General features: G+C 40.9%; 1 protein-coding gene across 4 annotated transcripts; it reads left to right on the top strand.

Annotated features, from left to right (window-relative positions):
- The first annotated feature begins 891 nt into the window (after window positions 1-891).
- On the top strand, window positions 892-25,938 carry RAB23 (RAB23, member RAS oncogene family). Of its 4 annotated transcripts, none has more exons than XM_057699316.1 (7): window positions 892-1,136; window positions 8,368-8,593; window positions 10,540-10,625; window positions 17,932-18,088; window positions 19,487-19,569; window positions 20,406-20,498; window positions 22,458-25,938. In XM_057699316.1, exons 2-7 carry the CDS (start codon window positions 8,439-8,441, stop codon window positions 22,595-22,597), a joined length of 714 nt encoding a protein of 237 aa, XP_057555299.1. In that variant the 5' UTR covers window positions 892-1,136; window positions 8,368-8,438; the 3' UTR covers window positions 22,598-25,938. The 4 variants fall into 4 exon arrangements, 3 of the variants coding, with proteins under 3 accessions (XP_057555299.1, XP_057555300.1, XP_057555298.1); XM_057699317.1 differs by lacking the exon at window positions 892-1,136 and adding an exon at window positions 6,426-7,245; XR_009048031.1 differs by lacking the exon at window positions 892-1,136 and having other exon boundaries at window positions 7,528-8,593; window positions 22,458-22,658; window positions 25,362-25,938.
- Window positions 25,939-25,976: the final 38 nt, after the last annotated feature.

Genomic DNA, 25,976 nt, shown 5'->3' with positions numbered 1-25,976 from the left:
TGTGTAGTATTCCATGATATGAACGCTGTGAAGATATTTATTCTATCATTGATGGTCTTTGGGGTTATTTCCATTTGGGATTAGCAAAACAAATGCATCTGTGAACCTTCTGATAACTGTCTGTTGGTACCCCGGAGGAACACACTTCTTTCGGCTGTGCACAAAGACGTGGAACTACTAGGTCATAAGGCACGCTTCTTTAGTAGCGCGCCAAATTGTTTTTTAAAGTTATTCTAGTTTACATTCCAGCAGCAGGACTGAAGAATTCAGCTACTCCACATCCTCATCAACACTTGGTATTTTCCTTTTCTTTCCCCCCATTCTAGTCTACAATATTAAAATAACTGAAGCAAAGTTTAGGTTGCTTTGGGGGCGAACGTTTGGTGCACCGAATTATTAACCATCGCAGACTTGCCCTCGGTCGAGCCACAGAGTGCGGGCCGACTGCGTTTTCGACTTTGCTCCACAGGTTGGCTCACTTCGCTACTTTGATGTTCTCCGGCCAAGAGAGTAAGGTATGTGTCCAGCGTGGGCACGTCCCGTGAGGACTCTGAAGTCTGACCACGGTGTATGGGGAGCGTGTGCGGCCCCTCCCCGGCGGCGTTCCCGCCCGCTGCCTCCCGCCGCCACGCCGGCCCCAGGCGCCCCACCGGGAACGCGGCGCCCCTCAGCCGCGGCGAGCACCGAGGCGGGGCGGCGGGAGGCGGCGGGAGGCGGCGGGAGGCGGCGGGAGGCGGCGGGAGGCGGCGGGAGGCGGCGGGAGGCGGCGGGAGGCGGCGGGAGGCGGCGGGAGGCGGCGGGAGGCGGCGGGAGGCGGCGGGGCGGCACCGGCGGCACGCGCGTGCGCACTGCAAGCCCGGCGCATGCTCCGAGCGCGGCGCACCAGCGGCTGAGGAGAGGCGAGACTCCCGCGTCCGACCCTCTCCGGCGGGGCCACCCCGAGCCGCTCGTTTGGAGCCCTGTTGCCAATATAAAGTTCCTGAAAAAAAATCAGTCATTCTGAAAAGAGCCAAAGAGCGCGCGAGCCGGCGGGAGGCCCCGCCGTGGGGCTGGCGCGCCAGGAGGCGGCGGCGGCGGCAGCGGTCGCGCCGCGGAGCCCTCGCGCCGGGCGGCGGGCGGCGCGCGGCGCGGGGACGGTGAGTAGCGGCTCGCGCCCGGGGCGGCGGGCCGCACTCATCGCCCTCGCTCGGGGCTCGCTGCGGAGGACCCGCCCGTCGCTGCGCCCACCTGGGGCCGGGCCGGGGCTCGGCGGCGTCCTCCAGGCCGGGCGCCCATCCCCGGCCCGGCCGCCGCGCTCCCGCCTCGAGCGCGGGGCCCGGGTCCCAGCGGCGGCGTTGGGCGCAGCCTCGCCTCCCCGCGCCCCCGTCTCCCTGGGGTGGGCCCCGGGGTGGCCCTGGGGCGGGAAGGTGCAGCGGGGTGGTCGGGACGGGGCGTTCGGTGCGGGTTGGGGCTGGCGGGCTGAGGGCCCGGGCCCCACCCTGGCTTCCAGACCTCGTCCGGGCGGCGGGCCCCCTCCCTGCCCGGGGCGTTGCTCGGGTTCGGCTGGAATGTGAATGAGCCCGACTGCGCGGTCTCCTTGACCCTGGCTGCCGCAGAGTCCCTTCTCTTGGGGACCCCAGAAACGGGACCCTGAGGGTGTGACGGTGATAACTTCACTGTCACGGTCTAGGCAAGTGGCAGTACAATCGGGAAAGGGCTGTTGCTTCTCTAGGTTTTATGCAACTCCCGACATCTTCTAGGGAACTTCATTCAACCTGAGTAGTTTTTCAGTGTTCTTATGTGATGGAAAAAACCACCCTTTTGATCAGTGAGTTCACTCATCCTTTCCTTTCCTAATGTATTGGACGGCTCTTGGTTGGCAAAATCTCTAAACTTGGGAAAAGAACACATGTAAAGTGTTACTGTCAAACTTCTAAAGTCTTCTACTCAGAATTATGCTTGTTTTCTAAGAACCTAATTGTCTTGGTATAGTTCTTTAGGTTTGTAGAGTAGTGGCTGATACAAGGGTCAGGCTGCCTGTGTTAAAATCTGATTCCACGTACTTTACATTTTATTATCTTAAAAATTATCATGTGGTAAAATTGACTTTGACTTTGTTGGGGGCGGTGCAGTTCTGTGAATTTTGGATTCATGTAACCATCATAACAGAATATAGAACAGTTCTATCACCTCCAAAACACTCATGCTATCCTTTTATATCCTCCCCATTACCCCAATCCCTGGCAATTACTGATCTTTTCCAGAATTGCATATAAATGGAATCATGCAACATGTAACCTTCTTTCATTCAGCATAATGCCTTTGAGATTCCTTCAAGTTCTTGAATGCATCAGCAATTTATTCTTTTTTATTGCTGAGTAGTATTCTGTTAGATGGATGTGCACCCACTAAAGGATACTGGATTGTTTCCAGGTTTTGGTGATTATGACTACAGCTACCATAAACATTCCTATACAGGTTTTTGTGTGAACATAAGTTTTTATTTCTCTAGGGTACTGCTAAGATTGGGATTGCATGATTATATAAAGTATGTTTAACTTTGTAAGAAACTGTCACACTGATTTCCAGAGTGCCTCTATCATTTTGCATTCTCATCAGCAACATGTGAGAGTTCCAGTTGCTCCACATCCTCTGTAGCACTTTGTATTGTAGGATTTTTTTTTTTTGATTTAGCCATTCTAATAGGCATGTAGTGGTATCTTGTGTTCTTAATGTGTCTTTAACTAGTGGCTAAAGATGTTGAATATCTTTTCATGTGCTTACTTGGCATATATAATCTTGGGTGAGTATCTGGCCAAGACTTTTGCCTATTTTTAAATTTCGGTAGTTTCTTTTTCTTTTTTTTTTTTCTTTCTTGGCAGCATTGGGTCTTCTTTACTGTGCTCGGGCTTTCTCTAGTTGCAGCAAGTAGGGGCTACTCTTTGCTGTGGCTTGCAGACTTCTCATTGCGGTGGCTTCTCTTTTTACAGAGCACAATGTGTAGGCACGCAGGCTTCGGTAGTTTTAGCATGCGGGCTCAATAGTTGTAGCACGTGGGCTCTAGGGCTTGTGGGCTTCAGTGGTTGTGGCAGGCAGGCTCAAGAGCGCAGGCTCAGTGGTTGTGGTGCACGGGCTTAGCTGCTTCACAGCATGTGGAATCTTCCCAGAACAGGGGTCAAACCCGTGTCCCCTGAATTGGCAGCCAGATTCTTAACCACTGGGCTTACCAGGGAAGTCCAAATTCAGTAGATTCTTATGTTGGGTTTCAAGGGTTCTTTATATGTTCTGGATACAAGTTGTTAGATATGTTTTGCAAATGTTTCTTGCAGTCTATAGCTTGTCTTTTCATTGCTTTAACAGTGTCTTTCACAGAGCTAATGTTTTTAATTTTGATGAAATCTAATGTATCCATATTTCTTTTTGGTAACATGTCTAAGAACTTTGCCCAATCCCAGGTCAAGAATATTTTCACCTTCTAGATATTATAGTTTTACATTTAGATCTATAATCTATTTTAAATTATTTGTATAAGATGTGAGACTTGGGGGAAGGTTTACTTTTTTGCCTATGAATATCCAGTTGTTCCATCACCATGTGTTGAAAAGACTGTCTTTTCTCCATTTATTAGTTTTGCACCTTTGTCAAAAATCAGTTGGCCGTATTTGTGTGGGTCTATTTTGGGGACCTCTGTTGTGTTCCATTGATTTCCTTATCTTTGCCAGTATCAGACTTTCTTGATTAATGTAGCTTTATAGTGCCTTAAAATTGGGTAGCATGATTTTCTCCAGCTTTATTCTTTTTCAGAATTGTTTTAGCTATGCTAGTTCATTTGCCTTTCTGTATAAAGTTTAGAATCAGCTTGTCTCTAACTACAAAATATCCCGCTGGTACTTTGGAATTTTATTAAACCGTAGATCAATTTGGGGAGAATTGCTATTTTTAGTTTGTTGCATCTTTCAATCTATGAACATGATATATCTCTCCATTTATTTAAGTCTTTGTTTCATTAATGTTTTTCAGTTCTTAGTATACAGATCCTGTACATGTTTTGTTAGATTTATACCAAAGTATTCATTTTTGGAGGAAACTATTGTAAATATCATTTAAAATTTTTTTGGCTTCATGTTGTTAGGATGTTAGAAGCACAGTTGAGTGTTGTGTGTTGCTCTTGTATCCTGTGTCCTTGCTAAATTCACTTATTAGTTCCATGATTATTTGTTTGATTCCTTGGAGTTTTCTACATAGACAATCATGTCATCTGTGAATAGAGGCAGTTTTTTCCCTAATCTGTAAGCGTTTTATGTATTTTTGTTAGGCCTAATGATAAACAGGAGTGGTGAGAGTAGATATCTTTACCTTGTCCTCAGTCTAAGGGGGAATGCAATCTTTCTTTCAGAAAAGTATGATGTTAGCTATAGCTTTTTTTGGTTTGTTTGTTTTGGATTTTTTAATAGATGCCCTTTAACAGGTTGAAGAAGTCCTCTTCTGTTTCTAGTTTGCTGAGGATTTTTCTTACAAATGGCTGTTGAATTTCATTGAATATTCCCTCTGCATCAATGGTGATGTGGTTTTTCTTTACTCCGTTAATATGGTGGATTACATTGATTGATTTTTGAGTATTGAACCAGCCTTGCATTCCCAAATAAAGCCCATTTGGTCCTGGTTATTTTATATATATATTGCTGGATGTGATTTACTAATGTTTTGTTGAGGATTTTTGCATTTATGTTCATGAGGGGATATTTGTCTTGTTTTCTTTTTTGTATTGTCTTTGTGTGGTGCTGGTATCAAGATAATGCTGGCTTTATAAAATAAGTTAGGGAGTGTTTCCTCCTCTTCTGTGTTCTGGGGGAGATTGTGTATCATTCTTGAAAAGTTTGGTACAATTCTCCAGTGAAATCACCTGAACCTGGAGATTTCCTTTTGCATTTTTAAAATTACAAATTCAGTTTTCCTGATGGTTATGTCAGTTTCATTGATTTCTGCTCTGTTATTTCCATCCTTTTTCTTGCTTTGGTTTTATTTTGCATTTCTTTTTCTAGTTTTTTGAGGTGGGGGCTTAGATTATTGATTTCAGACTTTTCTTCTTTTCTAAGGTAAGCATTTAGTGCTGTAAATTTTCCCTCTCAGCAGTACATTAGCTGTGTCCCAGAAATTTTGACATATTTTCATTTTAATTTTATTCAGTTATTGTTAAAATTTCTCTTGAGCTTCTTCTTTGGCCCATGGGTTGTTGAGAAATCTGTTTGTTTGTTTGTTTGTTTGTTGGCTGCACTGGGTCTTCATTGCTGCTCATGGGCTTTCTCTAGTTGCGGCGACTGCGGGCTACTCTTTATTGTGGTGCTCAGACTCCTTATTGTGGTGGCTTCACTTGCAGAGCACAGGCGCTAGGCGCATGGGCTTCAGTAGTTGCAGCACATGGGCTCAGTAGTTGTGGTGTAAGGGCTCTAAAGCACAGACTCAATAGTTGTGGTGCACGGGCTTAGTTGCTCCGTGGTGTGTGGGATCTTCTTGGAGATCAAACCCTTGTCCCCTGCATTGGCAGGCGGATTCTTATCCCCTGCGCCACCTAGGAAGTCCCAGCTGCATGGGTAATTTATCACAATCTATTGGTGTCAACATTTTACCCATTCAAGTGAAGTATAGAAACCTTCCTTCCCTTTCCATCCTTTTGTTCTTTTCTATGTTTTTTGTTTTTTGTTTTTGTTTTTTTTAATTTGGCTGTGCCGGGTCTTAGTTGCGGCACACAAGATCTAGTTCCCTGACCAAGGATTGAACCCAGGCCCCCTGCATCGGGAACATGAAGTCCTAACCACTGAACCACCAGGAAAGTTCTCTTTTCCATGTATAATGACTTGTCTTAAATGTTTTCTCTACATACATTGAAAACCACATCAAACAGTATTATAATTTTTCTTTCAACTGTCTAATGTAACGTAGAACATTTAAGAGAAGTCTGCTGTATTTACCCATATATTTGCTTCTGTCATCTCCTTTCTTTTGTTCTGATATTTTAAGTTGTTTTGTTGTTGTTTTAATCATTTAATTATGTCTGAAGTGGAGGCCTACAACCTGTACTTTAACAGGTAAGTGCTCCGAGATGCTTCTTACAATCGTGCAAGTTTGCTAAGCATTAGGGACAATTACTGAGACTCCATTAGAGGCAAAAAAGGAATGTTCTTCACATTTCAGATGTGTTTTGTGTAGTGGTTGTATAATGGATTTTTGGTTAAGGTAGCCAGAATATAATAGCTAAGTAGGCAGGAATTTAACTAGTAATTTTTAAGAATATAAAGAAATGGGCTTTTTGTTCTTTTCAGTCTAAAATGCAAACAGTACACATTCTATTACTTTCATTATATGAGTAACTATAACTAATCTGAAACTAATGAAGAAAATGTGCGGTATAAAGATTATGTGTAGAGGATTCATTGTAATCTAAATACTGAAGCACTGTAACTAAGAGCCCAATGCTATATCACGTGGTTGCATAGTATTGGGTTGGCCAAAAGGTTCATTCAGTTTTTTCCGAAAGATGGCTCTAGCAGCACTTAGTTTTCTTTAACTTCATTTGAAACAGTTTTGTTAGATTATATGTGACAGTTGTCATATCAGTGTGCATTAAAAAAAGACATCAAAATTGATGAATTTTTGTGTAGCCATTTTAATATTGAAGATAGAAGAAAAAAGCAACATTTTTGGCATACTATGCTTTATTATTTCAAGAAAGGTAAAAATGCAACTGAAACACAAAAACAGATTTGTACAGCGTGTGGAGAAGGTGCTGTGACTGATCGAACATGTCAGAAGTGGTTTGCGAAGTTTCGTGCTAGAGATTTCTCACTGGATGCTGATCCATGGTCAGGTAGACCGGTTGAAGTTGATAGTGATCAGATAGAGACATTAATTGAGAACAGTTAATGTTATATACCATGCAGGAGATAGCCGACATACTCAAAATATCCAAACCAAGCACTGAAAATCATTTGTACCAGTTTGGTTATGTGAATTGCTTTGATGTTTGAGTTCCACATAAGTTAAGCGAAAAAAACCTTCTTGACCATAATTTCTCTACTTAAACGTAAGGAAAACATTCCATTTTTAAAACAAATTGTGATGGGCGATGAAAAGTAGATACCGTACAATAATGTGGAATGGAAGAGATTGTGGGGCAAGTGAAATGAACCAGCACTAACCACACCAAGGTCTGTCTTCATTCAAAGAAGATGATGTGTATACAGTGGGATTGGAAGAGAATCCTCTATGGTGAGCTCCTTCCAGAAAACCAAACAATTAATTCCAACGAGTACTGCTCTCAATTAGACCAAGTGAAAGCAGCACTCGACGAAAAGCGTCCAGAATTAGTCAAGAGAAAACACATAGTCTTCCATCAGGATAACCTAATACCACATGTTTCTTTGATGACCAGGCAAAAACTGTTACGGCTTGGCTGGGAAGTTCAGATTCATCCATCGTATTCACTAGACATTGCACCTTAGGATTTCCTTTTTTTTTTGGTCTTTACAAAATTCTCTTAATGGAAAAAATTTCCATTCCCTGGAAGACTGTAAAGGGTACCTGGAACAGTTCTTTGCTCAAAAAGATAAAAAGTTTTGGGAAGTTGGAGTTATGAAGTTGCCTGAAAAATGGCAGAAGGCAGTGGAACAAAAGGGTGAATACGTTCAACAAAGTTCTTGGTGAAAATGAAAAATGTGTCTTATTTTTACTTAAAAACCAAAGGCAGTTTTTGGCCCACCCGATATACAAATCCTTTCTTTAGGGTGCTGTTCTAGGGACATTAGTTACTCTCTGTGCGGATGAAAAGCAGTTTCCTTAGGTTTTGTATTTGTTGCCCATTTGGTGGTAACTATCTATGGAGGACTTATCAAGTATGATTTATCAAGTATGAAAATTAACTATGATTCAGTATATGAAACTACCTTTTTTTTTTTTCATGCTTAACTTTCACTGTGCTTTCTGTGTATCATTGATCAACAATCCTGTGAGGTAAACATCCTCAGGAAACTGAAGCTTCAAGAAGTTAAGCAGTAACTTCACTGAGAGCACAGAACCAGTGAACAGCAACTTTAAATCAGGCCTCAACTCTTAACACCTATAGTCTAGTCTCTACGAAAGGCAGAAGTATGTAACCTAGGCATTTATTGATACCCAGAAGTCATACATTGTGCTGTCGATAAGGATTCAAAAGAGAATGGTGTTATTGTCTCTCTTTTCAAAGAATTTACATTATCTCAACAGGGTGGGGAGAGGGTCTTCATCAGGGAAACAAATTCTTGCAATTCAATATGATTATTTCTTGATAAAACAATTACAGCTTATTTTGTTTTATATAATTTTTATGTCTTGAAAAAATAATTTCATTTTCAGCCACAGATTTGGGAGAGAAGATCTGATCACCTGGAATTAAAGTTGGCACAGAAACCTTTTCAACTCCAAAAATGTTGGAGGAAGATATGGAAGTGGCCATTAAGATGGTGGTTGTAGGGAATGGCGCAGTTGGAAAATCAAGTATGATTCAGCGGTATTGCAAAGGCATTTTTACAAAAGACTACAAGAAAACCATCGGAGTTGATTTTTTGGAGCGACAAATCCAGTATGTACTTCGCCATTTTTTTCCTCTCGGTTTTGATTTGTGAGCTCTAAGAGTTTCCGTAGAATAATAGTAACTGATTACAGTACAGTCTGAGGCTAGGTGTCTAATGCAGCAGGTTTTCAGTTACTCACTCCTTTCTTCCCCCTCCCCCATCTCTTCCCTTCCTCTCTTATTTTTTTTTTCTTTTTTTCCTACTCTTTTCCTATCTTATATCTGTTTTATATTTATTGTTGGCACCTTGGGCATTTCTTAAACACAAACTGATGCTTGATTCTACTGAGATTTTTTTAAATTATCTATTTTATTACTATTTTGGGGGGGTATGTAGGGTCTTTGTTACTGTGCACAGGCTTTCTCTAGTTGTGGCAGGCGGGGGCTACTCTTTGTTGCAGTGCATGGGCTTCTCAGTGTGGTGGCTTCTCTTGTGGCAGAGCATGGGCTCTAGTTGCACAGGTTTCAGTAGTTGTGGCATGTGGACTCAGTAGTTGTGGCCCGTGGCTCAGTAATTGTGGCTCACAGGCTCAGTAGTTGTGGTACATAGGCTTTGTGGTTCTGCGGCATGTGGGATCTTCCCAGACCAGGGCTCAAAGCCATGTGCCCTGCATTGGCAGGCAGATTCTTAACCACTGTGCCACCAGGGAAGTTCCCCTATTTAAAGTATGCAGTTACTTCTCGTTATTTGTGGATTTCATATTTGCAGAGTCACTACTTGCAAAAATTCATTCGTAACCCCAGACTCAGTACTCCCAGTGCTTTGGTGGTCATTCATGGACATGGCACAGAGCAGCAAAAAATTTGAGTCACTTAAACACACGTCTGGCTGAGGTTGAACAAGGTGATCTTCTGCCTTTCTGTTTCATCTCTCATATGGTACATGAGTGGCCTTTTCATGTTCTGTTTTTGTGCCACATTTCTGTGCTTTTTGTTGGTGGTTTCGCTGTTTAAAATGGCCCCAAGCCTAGAGTTGAATTGCCGTCTAGTGAGCTGTGATGTGCCTTATGGAGAAAACACATGTATTAGATAAGCTTCATTCAGGCACCATTTATAGTACTGTTGGCCATGAGTTCACTGTTAATGAATCAACAATGTATATTAAATAGGGTGTCTTTAAAAGAGAGCAATGCAAAAAACAAGGTTATATATTGATCAGGTGATGAAATTGTAACCAGGGCTCACAGGCACCTCACCTGGTATCTTCCCTCAGAGGAGTGGTTCAGGATTTGCTCATTCAGTGTTGGCAGTGACTATAGAACAGAACTGCTGCCTGTGAATGACAACAGGTATGACAGAACAGAGTAAATTTTTGAGTTAAAGCGCAACCAAGCAGTAAGCTGCTTCTTTCCTCTCCCCATTAGAATGGGGTAGCAGGAGGAGGGCAAGCACTGCCCTAAGGGAACCCTTTCCTAGGACAGCAGACCCTGAGTGTCCAGCATCCCATGGACACCAACACCCACGGATGCTCAGTGCCTTGTATAACATGGTGTAGTATTTGCGTTTAACCTATGTGCGTGCTCCCATAGACTTTCAGTCACCTCCAGATTACTTATAATATCTAATACAGTGTAAATGCTGTGTAAATGGTTACTGAGCACACAGCAAACTCACGTTTTGCTTTTTGGAACTTTCTAGAGTTTTTTTTCCAGATATTTTCTACCTGCGGTTGGTTGAATCTGCAGGTGCGGACACCTTGGGTGCTTGTCTTAGAGCCACACTATCTGTGTTTGTTGTCAAAGGGAAAAACATGACAGGTAAATCCAAATCATGTAAAATTACAGCTTCAGGGGAGTGTCTTTCACCCTTTACTCCTGCTGTTGGTAATGGTATCAGCATTTAAAAGCACTCAGACTTTTTCAGAGTGAAACCAACAATGTAGTTATTAATACCTCTAGATTTGAAAAATAAAGACATTTCCTTTGCACATGAAATAAATTCATCTCTTGTTTCAGAGTTAAGGATGAAGACGTCAGGCTCATGTTATGGGATACGGCAGGTCAAGAGGAGTTTGATGCAATAACGAAGGCCTACTACAGAGGTAAGTCGCGGGTGCCTTTAGTTTGTTTTGACATGTTCTTTTAGCTGAATGTAGAACCTTGCTTTTCTTGTTTCCCAGAGAAAGATTTCTCTTTAAGAATATTTAAATTAATTCCAAAGTATTTTTTACAACCCCAGGCTATTATTCTTCTAAAGATCTTATTAGGTGGTAAATAATATTTTGTACTATAGATCGTTTGTCTCTGCCTTAGAATTACATGACTCATATAGGCATTCCCAGACTAATAAGTCAGAAATTGTGAAATGTCTTCTCTGACTCCAGCGAAATGACTGTATAGTCAGAGTGGAAACTAACATAAGAAAAAGTTAAGCCCTGGCAAACAAGATGGCATTTTGTTATGACATTAACGTGTATGGGTAAAACCTTTTCTGGGGGAGTTCAGGGAAGTATGAGATACATGTGAAAGGGAAGAGCTACAAGGATAAGCTCGAAGGGTAACCTGTGAGGGAAATTCCTCTTTTTACCTACCTACCTTTTTGCTCTAAATTCTTAGCATAAAATATATGTTCTTTTTGTGAGGAAGAAAATAGGTTGGGTTATTTTTTTCAAGCTTTTGACAATGTGATGTGGCAGTATTACTTTTTAACTAGTATGGTTATTTTTTGAGAAAGTGTGTGATCTACAATTATCTCAAAATAAAGTTTAACTGAAAAAAACATAAAACTGGTCACCTGTTAAAAATGATTTGATTTGTATATGAATAGAAAGGAGAAAATATTGGAAGTAGATCATTTGGGTCCTTAATTTAAAGAAAAAGACCAATTAGCTAAACATATTTTAATTTCCACTGTAGTTGAGATATTAATGCTTTCTCCAATTTTTGCCATAAGACTGTATTCAACATTATTATCTTTTAATTTTTTTAACTTGGCTTATCCAGTTTGTTGCACACTTCATGTTTAACTTGTTAGATGTCCACGAATCATACCGTTTCTCTTTCATATGTTTACGAAAACCATTCTTTGCCAGAAACTAAAAAGAGAGCCCGTAATTATTAGTATTTACATCTTAATTTACTGTGGGTGATGTTCAGATTTCTTTTCACTTTCATTTGGACTAAAATGCTTTACGCAGCATTGATTTCCTTGTATTTAACATTTTAACGTAAAGCAATCTTACCTGTATAAATAGATCTGTTAAAAATTTTTCTTAAAATGTAACTTTTTTTAGCCAACTATGTTAAAATGGCAAAGGGGGTAGATACTGAGACAGGTCTTAAGCTTCAGCTTCTCCCCTCACATCCCTATTTGAATTAAGGAACAAGCAGTGGCAGTGTTACGTGAATTTGAGAAATGGCATATTAGACATTCTTTTATGCTTTTTTTTTTTTTTTTTTTGAGGTTCCATCAGCATGCTTTTGGTTACTGACAGCAGAAAAGCGATTTCAAACCAATTTATTTAGTGTCTGTTGACTTGTTAGTGGGAGTAGCTTTCAGTCACGGTTTGTTGGGACTGTAACCTTACTGATTCTTCTAGCTGGCTGCCCCTCTCCTCTTAAATCCTTCTCACGCAGATTTTCCTCTTGGCTGCAGGGTTTCTACCATCAGCAGTGCTTTTTGGTCATATCTTTGGGGACCCAGGGTTACTTTCTACAGCAATGGATCAAAAGTCCTAGCTTTTATCTGATTAGACTACCTTTGACAAGCTTACAGTGAGTAGTCAGAGGAAGGTGATTGCCCTAATCGGCTTGGCGTGGCTCCGGGCTCCCTCCAGGCAGAGGGAGGTTTAGCTGCCTAAACCATAGGCTGCTGTACGGAGCGGGAGAGGTGTTCTCAGGGACAGGCACTGGTTGGCGCCTAGGCATCAGGTAATATCTGCTGCTAGTGTACATTCAGATGATGATGTAATTAAATAAAAAATAGAAAAGGTAAGGTGGGCAGAATGAGTTAAGATAGAGATTTAGTGATAGAAACACTATGCCTTATAAAATTATGACATACTGATTTATGTCCTAACAGTGTGTTACTCAAGATGCATAAAAATTATATTTAAAAAAGAAAAAATTTATTATAATTCATTTAAGAGACCTATTATAGCAAGACCATTGCTCCAAGGCATCATTATGTTCTTAGAATGCTGGCTTAATTATACAGTGAGACATGTGGAAACATGACCTCCTTGTCAATAGGTTACAGCAGAGCACAGATCATATCATATTAGGAAGCCTTTCTGATCCCAGATGACTCCTCTTAAACCCTTAGAAAGTCCACCCTCCGCAATAGAAACCATACTTATACAGAAAGTTACATGCAACATAGATTTTTATTACAGTTTTTTACTGTGACTTGGTTCTCAAAAAAAATGCTTCTGACTAAATATACGTAAATGAGGTTATAGACTTAAGACCTATTATGTGAGATTATGCACATAAGTAGAAGGAAACTCTTATTTTCTTAAGAAAGAATTTTCTTTCACAAATATAAATGAATATAAATTGTTGAAAATGAAATAGCTCTGGACAAGGAGCTAGTTATAAGTTATAATTATAAATGCAAGAATTAAGGAACAACAGGATTAGACTATGCAAGTCTTTGGTTTGTTTTGAAATTATGTGAGCATGGAATCTGTGACAGATTGGTTCATTGAATAATTTGTGTGCTTTAGATTGTATAGAATGTCAAAAAGAAAAAGGGACAGCATTTTAAATCCTGAGTAGTATCTGTAATAGTATATTTAAAGCCTTGTGATTCTGACTGGTTTTTCTTTGCCGTTGTTCGCTAGAGCAGTGTTTCTTAAACTTGCTGTGCACAGGAATCCCCTGGGGAGCTCATTAACATGCAAACCGAATTCCTTAGATCTGTGGGTGGCTCTGAGAGTCTGCATTTCTACAACCTCCCAGGTGACACTGATGCTACAGCCTCCAGCCATACGCGGGACCAGCCTACAGACCATCTTGTAGGGTCTGTCAGTGATTTGAAAACAGAATCACTCTCTGCACATTATGTGTCTTGGAGAGTATTTTCTGAATTGCATTAAAATATAGTGACTTTTTGGAATGATCATTAATGAGGAATAAGTACTTGCTATTGGTGATCTTTGTCTTTGTAAAATATATGGATAGAAAACACTAGCTGCCTTTAAATATCAACAACAGAGAAATTAAAACACTACCTTTCCCAAAGATGACTGGTACTAACACAGAGCTGGAGGTCCAAGGAAGAAAAAGAAAGGAGAGTGGTGTAGGGTCATTTTTATATTAAGAATAGTTATAATCAGTATGCTGAACATGCACAGCTCATGAAGTTACCAAAATGCAGGTTCTGTGTGTGGGTCTCACGATCCTTTGTGGTTTATTAGGTGGTAGGAGGAGGGGAAGGCCTTTCTTTAACAATACCCTCAGCTCATGTCTCTTCTGGTCACTCTTAAGTAATTTTTCTTAACTGCCTCAGTGATTTCTAGTCGTAAACATAATCTCAGTTTGGTAGTTAGAATAGCCGGTCCTGGGATATTAATCAAAACTCCAAATGTAGTTTAGGTTAAATCGCGTACCCTCTGGGGCCAGGCCTTGTGGTCTGGACGGGGAATGCTGGTGGCTCCCACCCCCACCCCCCCTTCCCAAGTGGGCCAGGCCCCGAGGCAGCGGGACGTGGGGGACCAGAGCACTGAGAGGGCCAGTGTCTGGTGCTGGGGCCCTCTGCATGGCAGACGGTGGGAGGTGACTCTTTCGCTAGGAGATCGTCCTGGGTTCCTCCACGCTTCCCAGTCTTGGGGGTATCTCTTCTGGGCAAGTGTATACTTGATTCTGTCAGTTGCCTTGCCTGTCTGTGGGAGTGCGCACTCCACTTCCATCTTCCTTGAGTGCTCAGCTCCCGGCACCTACTAAGTGGCCCTGTGGAACGTGGTTTACAGTGACCCCGTGCTGGCTCATGTCCTGGACGAGACTCACCTCTGCCCATTTGAGATCCTTGTGCACTCGTCTTGCCATCAGTGGAAGTAGAGTTGTGTCCCAGATGCAGCTCTTCTTTTTGTCTATGGGTCCTACCTTTTCATGCTCACTCCCAGCACTGCATCTTTCTTGGCTTGGATGGAGGGAGGCAGGGCGAGTCCAGAGTGTCCCCCAGGTACTGGGAACACACATCAAGCTCCTAAGTGGCCTTGCTGAGTCCATTCCTTCTGCCTTGAGATGCAGGAGGTGATGACGGTGCTCTGTCCGGTCCCACCCCCACCACCTTGGGATAGGCAGTACTTTCTGTAAAGAAATCCTTCACAAATTTCCTGCCTTTCCCATTCTTCTCAGTTCTCAAAAAAATCCTTGAAGAGCTTGAGGGAGTTCCAGACTTGTGTAATAGATTTATAGCCATTTTCTTTGTAAATTATGCAAATAATGATCTTTTCACACGCAGTTTGGAATCTGGTATTTGTCATCTGTTTTATTGGTACCTCAGTCAAAATTTTGTAAAAAGAGTCTGTATTTTTGTTTTTTTGTTTTTTTAGTGTCTATTAGAAAGGGCTTTTTTTTGTTTTTTTTGTTTGACTTTTTAGGGTTTTCCTGAACTTAAATATCCATAATGCATCACAATTTTATCTGTACGGATGGATAATAATATTCAGTTAGCGGGAGTTAAGACAAGTAGTTTTCCGACATTTGTCAGAAGTATCATAACTGCGGAAGTAATCCAGGTTGTCTTTTTTGCTTCTTGTTTTCCGTTTTGGCAGTATATTTAGGTTAAATAAGATGAGGTGGTTGCAGTATCTAGTCTGAAGGCTTGGTATAAGGTGAGCCTCCCTGCTTCAGGAAAAATGTACCATTTTTTCTGGAGATTGTAATTATTCTTGCTCTGACTTATTTCTGTCATTTTAGTTCAGGTTTTGTATTTTCTGTGGGGTTGTTTGGTATTTTCTCCTTTAAATTGGATAAATCTACTTTTCTGCTGTGGTTTGATAGTCATGCATTCTTTTTATTCTTAGGGTGATTGCCTTTAAGACTCTGTTTTGGTTTACACCAGACCCCCTCCCCCGAACACACTCAGGGTGGGCGTGGGATGTAGAAGTGAGAGGCCAGGGAAAGAAGGGGAGAACCACACATAAGGTGCAGGAATGAGTCAGTACTGCCGTGGGCGGCCAGGGGTCCATCCCAGTGAGGACCCGCAGAGATACCCCTCGGGGTGACCCCACCCCGGGGAAGCTGAGGCTTTTATCCACCCCACCCCCCCACACCCCTCCCCAGGCATCCAGTCCCCTTAGGGGATGTGCTAAACCAGGGGTCCTTCTGAAGCCCCAGGCAGAAGAGCAGAGTGCCCCCTGCAGCCCATGCTGGAGGATGGGGGTAGGGCCCCCCAGGGCACCTGCTGGGACACCGTGCTCACCTCCCTTGTGGCTTAACTGAATCCAGGTCCTCTTCTCCTCCTCAGAGGGGCTGCAGCCCGTTCCACTGAATGTGGTCTCTCTCCACCCTATCCCCCACTAAATAATTTTGGGTTTTATGGACAGGCTTTTTTTCATTTATCCTTTGGTACTTGATTTTTTAAACAAAATTGTATTTTTCTTAGTTCATCATTCTTATTGCCCAGATCTCTGGCACCATCTGCTTAGTTTTTTGTTGTTGTTTGTTAGTTGGTTGGCTTTTGTTGTTTGTTTTTTTACACATACTTCCTCTCTAAGTGTTTTTTGTTTTTGTTTTTTTGTGTCTGAGACCTTGTATACTTGGAAATACCCTATTGGACCCTCAAATTTAAATGACACTTGACTGGATATAAAATTCTAGGTTTAAAGCTAACAGTTTTATAACAAAGAACAGTTTCTTAAAGTATGATTAATGTTTTATTTGTAGTTTAAGTAAATATTAGAATTGAAGTAAATATAACTTAATTGTCCAATATGCTAGTGTGATCTCTTCAGTTTTCTTTCTCCTTCAATTCTGAGAAAGTCTCAGGGTGTGTCTGTCAGTCGGCCTGTCCCCCACCACTGAGTCTTGCATAATTAATTTATTCTTTGGTCCAAAGCCTCTGTTCTAGAGGAGGGAAGCCTTTGCTTTTACAGTCATAGTGAACTGCTGGTGTTTTTCCTTCATTAATTGTTCTTTGGCTTTCTACCATATTCCCTCAGGTGATAAACAAACCTTTTTTGGCCTCAGAGTGTCTTAGGTAGCCCAGGTACCTGTGTCTTGAGTCTTAGTAGGAAACTCTTACACCTGAGGGATCTGGAAGGAAGGAGTAGCAGTGACGAATCCTCTTGACTCCAGGATGATTTTCTCTTCTTACCCGCTTTTGTCACCATGCTGCCTGATTCAGCAGCTAATCATTTGTAAAAATCCTCTTCCACAAGGTTGCTGCTTATTTTTAAAATTAGATATTATCAACCTAACATGATAGCTGATAGTTAAAATGTTGTCAGTGAGTATGGTATGGGAATTATTCAGTTAAACAGGATAAAAAAACTAAACTTTTTTTTTCTATTATATATAAATATTTTACTCTTGGCACTGGTTCCTAAATTATGTTCTTTAGCGTTGATGATATTCTGCTACTGAAATAAAATAAGGACTTCCTAGGTGGCGCAGTGGTTAAGAATCCATCTGCCAATGCAGGGGACACAGGTTGGATCCCTGCCCCAGGATGATACCACATGCCTCCAAGCAACTAAGCCCATGCATCACAACTATGGAGCCTGCGCTCTAGAGCCTATGAGCCACAGCTGTTGAGTCCATGTGCCTCAGCTACTGAAGCCCTTGCACCTAGAGCCTGTGCTGCACAGCAAGAGAAGCAACCACAATGAGGAGCCCACACACTACAATGAAGAGTAGTGCTCTTCCGCTCACCGCAGCTAGAGAAGGCCCGAGTGCAGCAACAAAGACCCAACACAGCCAATAAATAAATAAATAAATTTATTAAAAAAATAATACAGATTTTTTTTAAAAAGTAGAGTGAGAAAATTATGATTTTTTTCTCATAGATTTTTCTTAAATCTGTGCCGAAAGAAATTAAGAAACAAATGACAGATATTAACAGGAGGAACTCGGCAACTCTATCATTCATGCCTAGTTTGCTATTCTCTCTGGCTCTTCTAGTGCTATTAAATATATCCATATTTTGTGGTGTTCCACAGGAATGTGTATAATTTTGAGGGTACTTTGACACTTGCACAAATTTGAGAACCACTGTTCTTGGTAAAAATTGGTTCTTTGAATTAGAAATTAGAGTTTATATGTTAAAAAATAAGCAGTGCTACAAAGATGAGTTCAGCATTTATTTATATAAAAATGCTTTTGAATACGTAAAAATTTCCCTCACCCTGCATAGAATTATTTCATTCATGTAAATAACATTTTTATTTTGTGAACTTACAGGAGCCCAGGCCTGTGTGCTTGTATTTTCCACCACAGACAGGGAATCTTTTGAAGCGATTTCCAGTTGGAGAGAGAAGGTGGTGGCTGAAGTTGGAGATGTACCAACTGTGCTTGTCCAGAACAAGATCGATCTTCTGGACGACTCCTGTATAAAGAAGTAAGGTGGCTACAGATGATGGGTGCTGGGCAAGTCTGTGAAGCTAAAACCTATTTTAGTTTTTGCATAGACTTAACAAAACTTAGGAAAGTTTTTAAAAACAATGCCTTATATTTTAAAATTTCTGTGAGCTATTGTGTGATTGGTTCGGGTTTAAAAAAATTTAAAAAAAAGTTCACACTGAATCAGAAGTAAAGAAAAATAAAGGAATACATTGTGAAGGCCCTTCTAGAATTCCAGGTCTTTGCAGCTCAAATCCAGCTCTTTGTGTGAAGTCAGATCAAGACAGAGTAAGAATGTTAAGAAAAACATCCCTAGATGTTTTAACATCTGGCATAAGCGTGTTGATGAGTTTAAGTAGGTAAGCAGTGCAGATTCATGTTGTCTTGTGTACTCAGAACCATATGCTCACATCTGTGAACAGAGTTTGGCATCCAGATAATGTCTTTTTAAGTATTTGTTTATTGCATTATTAACGTTTTGCTGGCTTTGAAAATACTTGCTTGGTTTTCACCTTATTTTTTTATATGTTCTTGTATTAGTTGTCTGGTGCTGTATAACAAATTAGTAGGGGCTTAAAACAACAAGCACTCATTATTTCACAGGTTTTGTGGGTCAGGAATTTGGGAGTGGCTTAGCTGGGTGGCTTGCTTCTGGATTTTTCATGAGGTTTCTGTCAAGATGTTGCTGGGGCCTGTAGTCTCAGGAAGGCTTTCTATGGGGCTGGGGAGTCTGCTTCCGGGATGCTACCCTCGCTTGGCCGAGGGCAGGAGGCCTCTCCCTCAGGCTGCAAGTGTCCTCAGGGCATGGCTGCTGCTTCCCCAGGCATAGGATCCCAGGGGGACAAGGCGGAAACCACAGTGCCTCTTATGACGGAGTCTCAAAGTCACACACCATCACTTACATATGTTATTGATGACCCAGACCAACTTGATTATGGTGTGTGTGTGTAGGGGTGCGTGCGGTGGAATCATTGGGAACCATTTTAGAGAATCAGGAATCATAATGAAACTAAAATTAGGAGTCCACTCTTGTAGACACATCAATATGTTGACTTTGGCTTTGTTAGCAAAGTAGTTTTGTAGCCAGTAAGAGTAAAATAGGTACTGCAGTGTAAGACTTTCAGAGTGTAATTAAAGTGTTTTTAAAAACACAAGAGAGGAAAATTAAAGTATTATATAAAGAAAAGTGATATTTCTCCATTTTAAGGCTAGAGTCCGTGACTTTATAGAAAAGTGTCTTTTACAGTTACAGTGAGATGGCTGGTGTTTATCCCCCAAGAGCAGTGACAACTGTTCTAGAAGGGCTGACCCCTGCCCTCAGACTGTATGCAGCAAATGTCATAAAACAAGCTCTCAGAAAGTACCTTTACATGCATTTTTTTTAATTTATGTGTAGTGAGGAAGCTGAGGCACTGGCAAAAAAGTTGAAGCTGAGATTCTACAGAACGTCAGTGAAAGAGGATCTGAACGTGAGTGAAGGTAAAGTGCCTTCTTGACAGTTAACAGCGGGAAGTTTGTTTATTCTTCTTATGCCTTTGTTGTTTAGAAATCATATTTGTAATGAGAATAGAATTTTCTCTGTGTCATGAATCATCAAGTAAAGGTTACAGGCTTGATGCTGCTCTGACTTTGAGTCCTTCATTATTTACTAATGTCTTTGAATAGTTGTTACTCTACAGCAAAAACTCCGGTGGGCTTTTGTTTTGTTTTTTATCTTTAAAAATACAACTGCCTGTGCGTGTGTGTGTGCATGTGTGTGTGTGTTTCAAGCACACCTTCTACACCTGCTGCGTTGTCCTAGAACCCCACAGCAGTGGACACCTCGCTTGGTAGTTACAGTGACCTTAACTTGTTTAATAGTATTTCCTAGTTTAAGAAAGTAAGATTAGAAAAAGATGATGGTTATTTTTTTCATTCTGGAACTGCTACTTATTAGATTGCAGCTCGACTGTTATTTCAGTGTCCTCTGAGTAGTACTTTTCAGCTAAAGAAAGAGGCATCTTTTTAAGACTGAATCAGTTTAGTGTTGCTGAATATTAATCACTATTCAGGTACGTAAACTGAAGAGCCGATGACTACAAATTATTTCTTTAATAAAATGCTACTGTATATTTATTAGTATTACCACTGTAATTAGGTATTACTCAGATAATTTTTAGAAGTTGAATTTTTTTCAACTAGATTGTACATTTCTAATTCTAATTTTAAATTTGTTTTGTAAGTATAAATATTATAGTAAGTGATGTGAAATAACAAGTTTTATGTGCATAAATTATACTGACCTGGCAAGGTTTTTGGCTTTGTTTTCATTCCAGTTTTTAAATATTTGGCTGAAAAATATCTTCAAAAGCTTAAACAACAAATAGCTGAGGATCCGGAGTCAATGCATTCAAGTAGTAACAAAATTGGTAAGTACTCAGGAAGTTTTAGCCCCAAGTTTACGTGGTAAATTTATTTTCCATTCATTAAAAAAGTGAGAGATGAGTGATTGTTAAACTTAGGAGTATCAGGTCTCTTATTAAAAGGCATATTGAGTTAAAAGATTTTTTAACTGATGACTTTTCTAAAGGTCTGTCCTTTTTCAACAGTTTCTCTGACTTGACACTTGCACTGTCTCCACACCTTTTCCTTTTCCTGCCACCTTGCTGAGCCCCATTCTGACCTTTAATGTGAGTTGCCAGCAGTTTAGCATTCCCCAGAGAACTGCAAGTGCCTGTCCGCGCCTCACTTTGGGCTGTGGCTTCTGGGAGGACAGGTGCCAGTCCTGCCTGCACCCCACCCCTCACTACACACACACACACACACACACACACACACACACACACACACACACACACACACACACACACACACACACACACACACACACACACACACACACACACACACACACACACAGCAGTTTCCTGACTGTGTTAACTTTTCTTGCTTTGCCCTTTATATTGCATATGTCCCTACTGTCAGACACCTCATGTGCTCTGAGAAACAACAAGGCAGTTGTGATAAGCTGCTGTCTGATCTGGTCTCCTGGGCCCACCCTGTCTCCTTCCAGTCTGCTGATTCAAGCCGTTTGATAGATTCTGGTTGTGGAACACATTCAATGCAGGCTCTCTTCATTCCAGCATTTAAGACAGTTTGGTCCATCCTTCCTCTGCGGCCTCATGGCCCACTTGTATGACGTACCCTGTCTACGGTTCCACTGCAGGGCCTGCTGTTTCTTGGGCCTGCCCAGGGCTGTCTTACTTCTTCCCTTTGCTCATTTTGGCTCTTCTATCAAGAATGGCCTCCCCTTCCCATCTTCTGTCGAGAATTGTACGTCCCTCGAGGTCTATGGAGAAAGCTCTTGGCTATCTATCTGCCTGTCATGGCCTTCGCTTTTCTTAAATGAACAGAGACCTGAGTGCAGGGCATTGCCAGGGGTCCAGTCCCTCCATGTAGTTTGTCCTTTCTTATAAATTAGACATGGTTGACCCTTCCTTTGAACCATCAGTGGGATCTTGTGTCTCTTTTATGACACCTAACATAGAGTGTCCTATAGCATCACTGCCTGTTTGTACTGCCTCACCTCACTTAATCAGATTGTAAGCTTCTCAGGGGCAGGAATCAGTCTTAGTCATCTTTGTATCGCTCATAGTGTCTCTGGCCCAGAGTCTTGTGTATCATGGATGATAAATAGCTCATAAATTAGAGATTAAATTTTAGGACCAGCATAGTTCAAAATGAAAACTAGAACAGTTGAAAGTTTTTCTGTTAGTTCATCCCTTTTGTCTGCTCATCACTTTGAGTATCTGCAGACCAAATTTTGCCGTGTTGTTTTAGCCTGGATAGGAACACCTGACATCACTACTGGCTCTTACATATGTTTATTAACAGGACATATCACAAATGCTATTGTTAACTACAAGGCAGGTACTGTTGAGAAAGTTCTGTGATGTAACATTAGTAAGTGAAATTATTAAAATTATCATATTTACAGGTTCTAGATTTCAAAAATAGATTGTTAGTGAAAAGAGTGTGTAGAGAACGTCCCCTTTGGGCAGCAGAGGGAGGAAAGAAGACCATACGTGCACTTCGGCCTACACGTGCATACAGTATCACTGCAGGGGTGCGTGGGAACTCTATAAACATGAGTGCCTTAGGGGAGGGGTTGGGGTGGGTGAGAGACTTCACTGTGACCCTTTTGGTTCCCTTTGAACTTTGAACTCTGTATATTTGCTATTAAAAATAAATGAAATGAAAACAAAAGCTTAAAATTGTAAATTCTTGCAAACGTTGCTGATTTACTAAGAAGCTGGGTGCACAGTCTGCAGTAGGGGACCCTGAGGTGCATCAGTGTTAACCTCTGTGTTTTTCCTCAATTTATCCAGGTGTCTTTAGCACGTCTGCTGGGAGTCACTTGGGTCAGAATTCAAGTACCCTTAATGGTGGAGATGTCATCAACCTCAGGCCCAACAGACAGAGGACCAAGAAAAACCGAAATCCTTTTAGCAGCTGTAGCATACCCTAAAACGCTTCAGCAAGGAAGAAATGGAATTATATTGTGCAGTAAGATACATCCAGCTGTCACGGTATGTTACACGATTTTTTCGCAGACTGCACCTAATGGCTCTCCGAAAGTTGACAGACTTAAACGTTGTTCTGCAGTGCTTTTCAGAATGGAGCAAGATCTCTGGTGGAAAAATTATTGCCCTGTGGACTCATTTTAATTTTTTTTACATTAGACGAAGCTTCTCCCGTTTTTGAAGGAATGCTATAAGAAATATCAAAAACAGGTTTTGCTGAATTTGAAATGCTGGAAAATGTAAATGAAATGCCTAAATATATTGGTACAGATTTTAATATTATGGGTCAAGGAAAGATAGCAAGCGTTCTTTCTCTGAAATTGGTCATCTAGCTTTTCTGGGAAGTAGTAGTGAATGTGAATACTTACAAGAATAGTATTGAAAGGTGAAGCCTGATCTTGCCAGAATGCATTAGTGTGTACTCTGGCAGTGTTACTTGTGCAATATCTGTAGAAGTGGAACATGGAGTTATGTGCTCCCACAGATCCCTGGTTCTAGAGTAAGCAGGTGTGTGCAGTGTTTAAGGAAACATAGAATCTAACTCATTCATTCATGAAACCATTTACACATTTATGTGTATGTTCTAACTTTTTATTTTCAAATGAGAAATTCTAGACAGATATTTTGCAAAATGAGCTCCGATTTAAAAAGTGCTTTGTGCCAAAAATACCATACCTAATTTTCAGTGCTTTATCAGAATTTATATTGTTGATAATCTCTTTTAAAAGCAGTTTTCCTCTCTGACAGGGCAGATGAAAGCGGAGTGTCTTTTAAGTGCTAGAGCCCCTCCCAGGTGGCGCTGGTTGCAGAATCTTTTTGTGTCCCTGCATACGTGTGGCAGGCTTGAGCTGGCAGCCACAGGACCCCTGCCCTGTGCAGCATGGCCGCCTCGTACGCAGCACCTTTTGCTGTTGACAATGTAATTCTGAACTAGGATTATGCTAAAATTTTTTTAAATACACAAGAGGCGATCTTTTGTCTTTAAACCGCAGCACAGATTTTATAACGCCCTGCAACTCTAAAGCATCTTTTTGTTTACATTTTTTGTATGATATTTTGAGATTATCATTTAAAAATTTCTATAACCTTCAGTTTGTATAGCACTTTCTCAAGAGCTCTGTCAGCACCAAATACAAAATAATTTCTTGTAATAAGAGATTTTAATGTGTAATCATGGGGCAGAGCATACATTTTGTGACTTGGGGCAGCAGCTCTCCAACTCAGTTAATTGCATGAACTCTGGTAACTGATTATCATTCATCAATGACTTGTTTTTAACCCCTTGCAATATACTGGTTTTTATAGGATTTAAAAATCTGTAAAAATAACTTTTCTTGGAAAATGTGTCACAAAGTCATTTTTCATTATTTGTACTAAATGCATAATTTTTATATATTCCTTTTGTATGTTTTCTCTCTGTTTTTAAGTCTTCCATCTGTGTCACTCTCATCCCCGTCCAGGTTAATATTGAGAACATGATAGACTTTTCTAGGGCATGTCTTTAAGTGGTCAGGAGTGAAGGTTTGCCTTTCATAATACTGAAATAATCTGGCATTATCTATTTCAAAGTAATATAAAATGTTTATTTTTATGTCACCAGTTGTCACCACTCCCATTGCTGGCAGTGGGATAGGTACTGGGGAAAAACTCTGTCCCTAACAATGGGTACCCGCTAGTGATTCGTGTTCCCTTTTCTACTCGCTGGAAATACAGTCCCTTTAATTTTTGCACAAAATATATTTTGCAGCAAATAGTCTTTAGTAGCAGAAAAATCACATTATATAAAATATTGTAGTTCTCTTTCACATTAATTAAGTGTATGTGGGTAAAAGTTTTTTTCTGTATAAAAAAGTCTGATGATGGTTGCAGTTCCCTTGATACTTGTAATCTAATTTTATGTACTTAGTTTTGTCCTTTTTTTTAAACAAGAACTGAAGAGAGATCTTTGTTACACATTTGAATTTTTAATTTGCAATTCTGTATTTTACCTAACTGTAATTAGTCATTTTAAATAATTAAGCAGGCCTGAAAATCTGCCACAAGTGGTATGTTAAATACTTTCTCAGTTCTAAAAACATTCAAAATTGACCTTAAGTTCTTTCACCCTGAGGCCTTGAATTCTTTTAAATACCTTAACTACTAATTTCTAATGAACCATGGATGCTGAAGAAATACTGAGACCCCAGGACGTTGTGCATTTGCGCAGTAATGTGCTTTTCTCTGTCGTGGCTCATTTTGGCTGTGGCGTGGCTGCCATGTCTGAGTCCTCAAGATTCCTTTTCCTCTTTCAGTCTGCCTGTCAAATTAACACCCTACAGCATAGGCCACATAAGGCGATGCAGTGAAATAAAACCAGGCTAAATGGTTTCCTTCTTATCTGCCCAAAGCTGACAGCACTCATGTACGTCTTCAAAATAAAGTAAAACTAACACTCCCAGAAGAGCCCCTCCGCTTGCTCTCCGGGTGCCTCAGATGCTGGCAGCACAGTGCTTGGGAAGCATTCACTGATGATCTCTTCTGTGCCACAGGGCTCCAGGGCTGGGGTCTCCTCTGGAGATCCTGGGATGGGGAAGTGGCCTCAGGACCTGACATCCCAACTTAAAGGGAACTACTTTACTGTCAAATATTGTTACTTTTTTGTCTCCTTTTTAAAACCTTTGAAATAGTTACTAGCAACTTGCTGAAGTGCTCCCGTTACTCTATCACTAGGGTAGCTGTTTCTCTGAAAACAAAATGAACTGAGAGGTGAAAATCTGTCCCACACTGCAGTCATCTAATGAACAGAGAGAGTCTGGGGTGACGTGGCGTGAATGGGAAGGGGATTTCCAGATGCTGACAGTCTTTGGGAACTTGAGAAAAGCCTGGTTGTCTGCTGAATTTTCAAAACGCTGATAAAGAAAAAGATGGCGCAAAAAGAAAATCTTCCATCTCACAGTGAACCTGATGATAACACATTCGTCTGACAAATCCAGAGGCTTTTGCCAGAGTTATCAGTGAGAATTAATGTTTCCCGTGAAAGAAGAGATTTAAATAAGGTGGACTTGGGCTGGCATCAAAACTATCATGAATGTCCTCAGACTGTAACTGCTTTTTATGAGGAGACATGTAAATATATAAAACCAGTCTGCAGCTTGACTGTTTTTTTTTTCCCGTGTGAAAGAATATCTCTCTTTTATTGAAAACTGATGTACTCATTTTGAAGTAGTATTTGGGGAAGTTGAAGCTTTTGTGTATCAATAGCACTAATTATTTTGAACAAATAAAAGTGTTCTATAGTTGCTCCATTTACCGCAGAGAAAAGAATAATCAATACACTGGTCAACC

Source organism: Hippopotamus amphibius, chromosome 11, assembly GCF_030028045.1.
Source record: "Hippopotamus amphibius kiboko isolate mHipAmp2 chromosome 11, mHipAmp2.hap2, whole genome shotgun sequence".
Classification (NCBI taxonomy): Eukaryota; Metazoa; Chordata; class Mammalia; order Artiodactyla; family Hippopotamidae; genus Hippopotamus; species Hippopotamus amphibius.
Note: the sequence above shows the minus strand (reverse complement) of the source record. Positions and strands in the feature narration are given on the sequence as shown.

What these genes read in the sequence shown, in the direction of transcription:
- RAB23 (XM_057699316.1), top strand. Translation starts at nt 8,439, where the DNA reads ATGTTGGAGGAAGATATGGAAGTGGCCATTAAGATGGTGGTTGTAGGG. An exon ending in TTTTTGGAGCGACAAATCCA is followed by an intron (nt 8,594 to 10,539) that starts GTATGTACTTCG and finishes CTCTTGTTTCAG; the next exon opens with AGTTAAGGATGAAGACGTCA. An exon ending in GACGACTCCTGTATAAAGAA is followed by an intron (nt 18,089 to 19,486) that starts GTAAGGTGGCTA and finishes ATTTATGTGTAG; the next exon opens with TGAGGAAGCTGAGGCACTGG.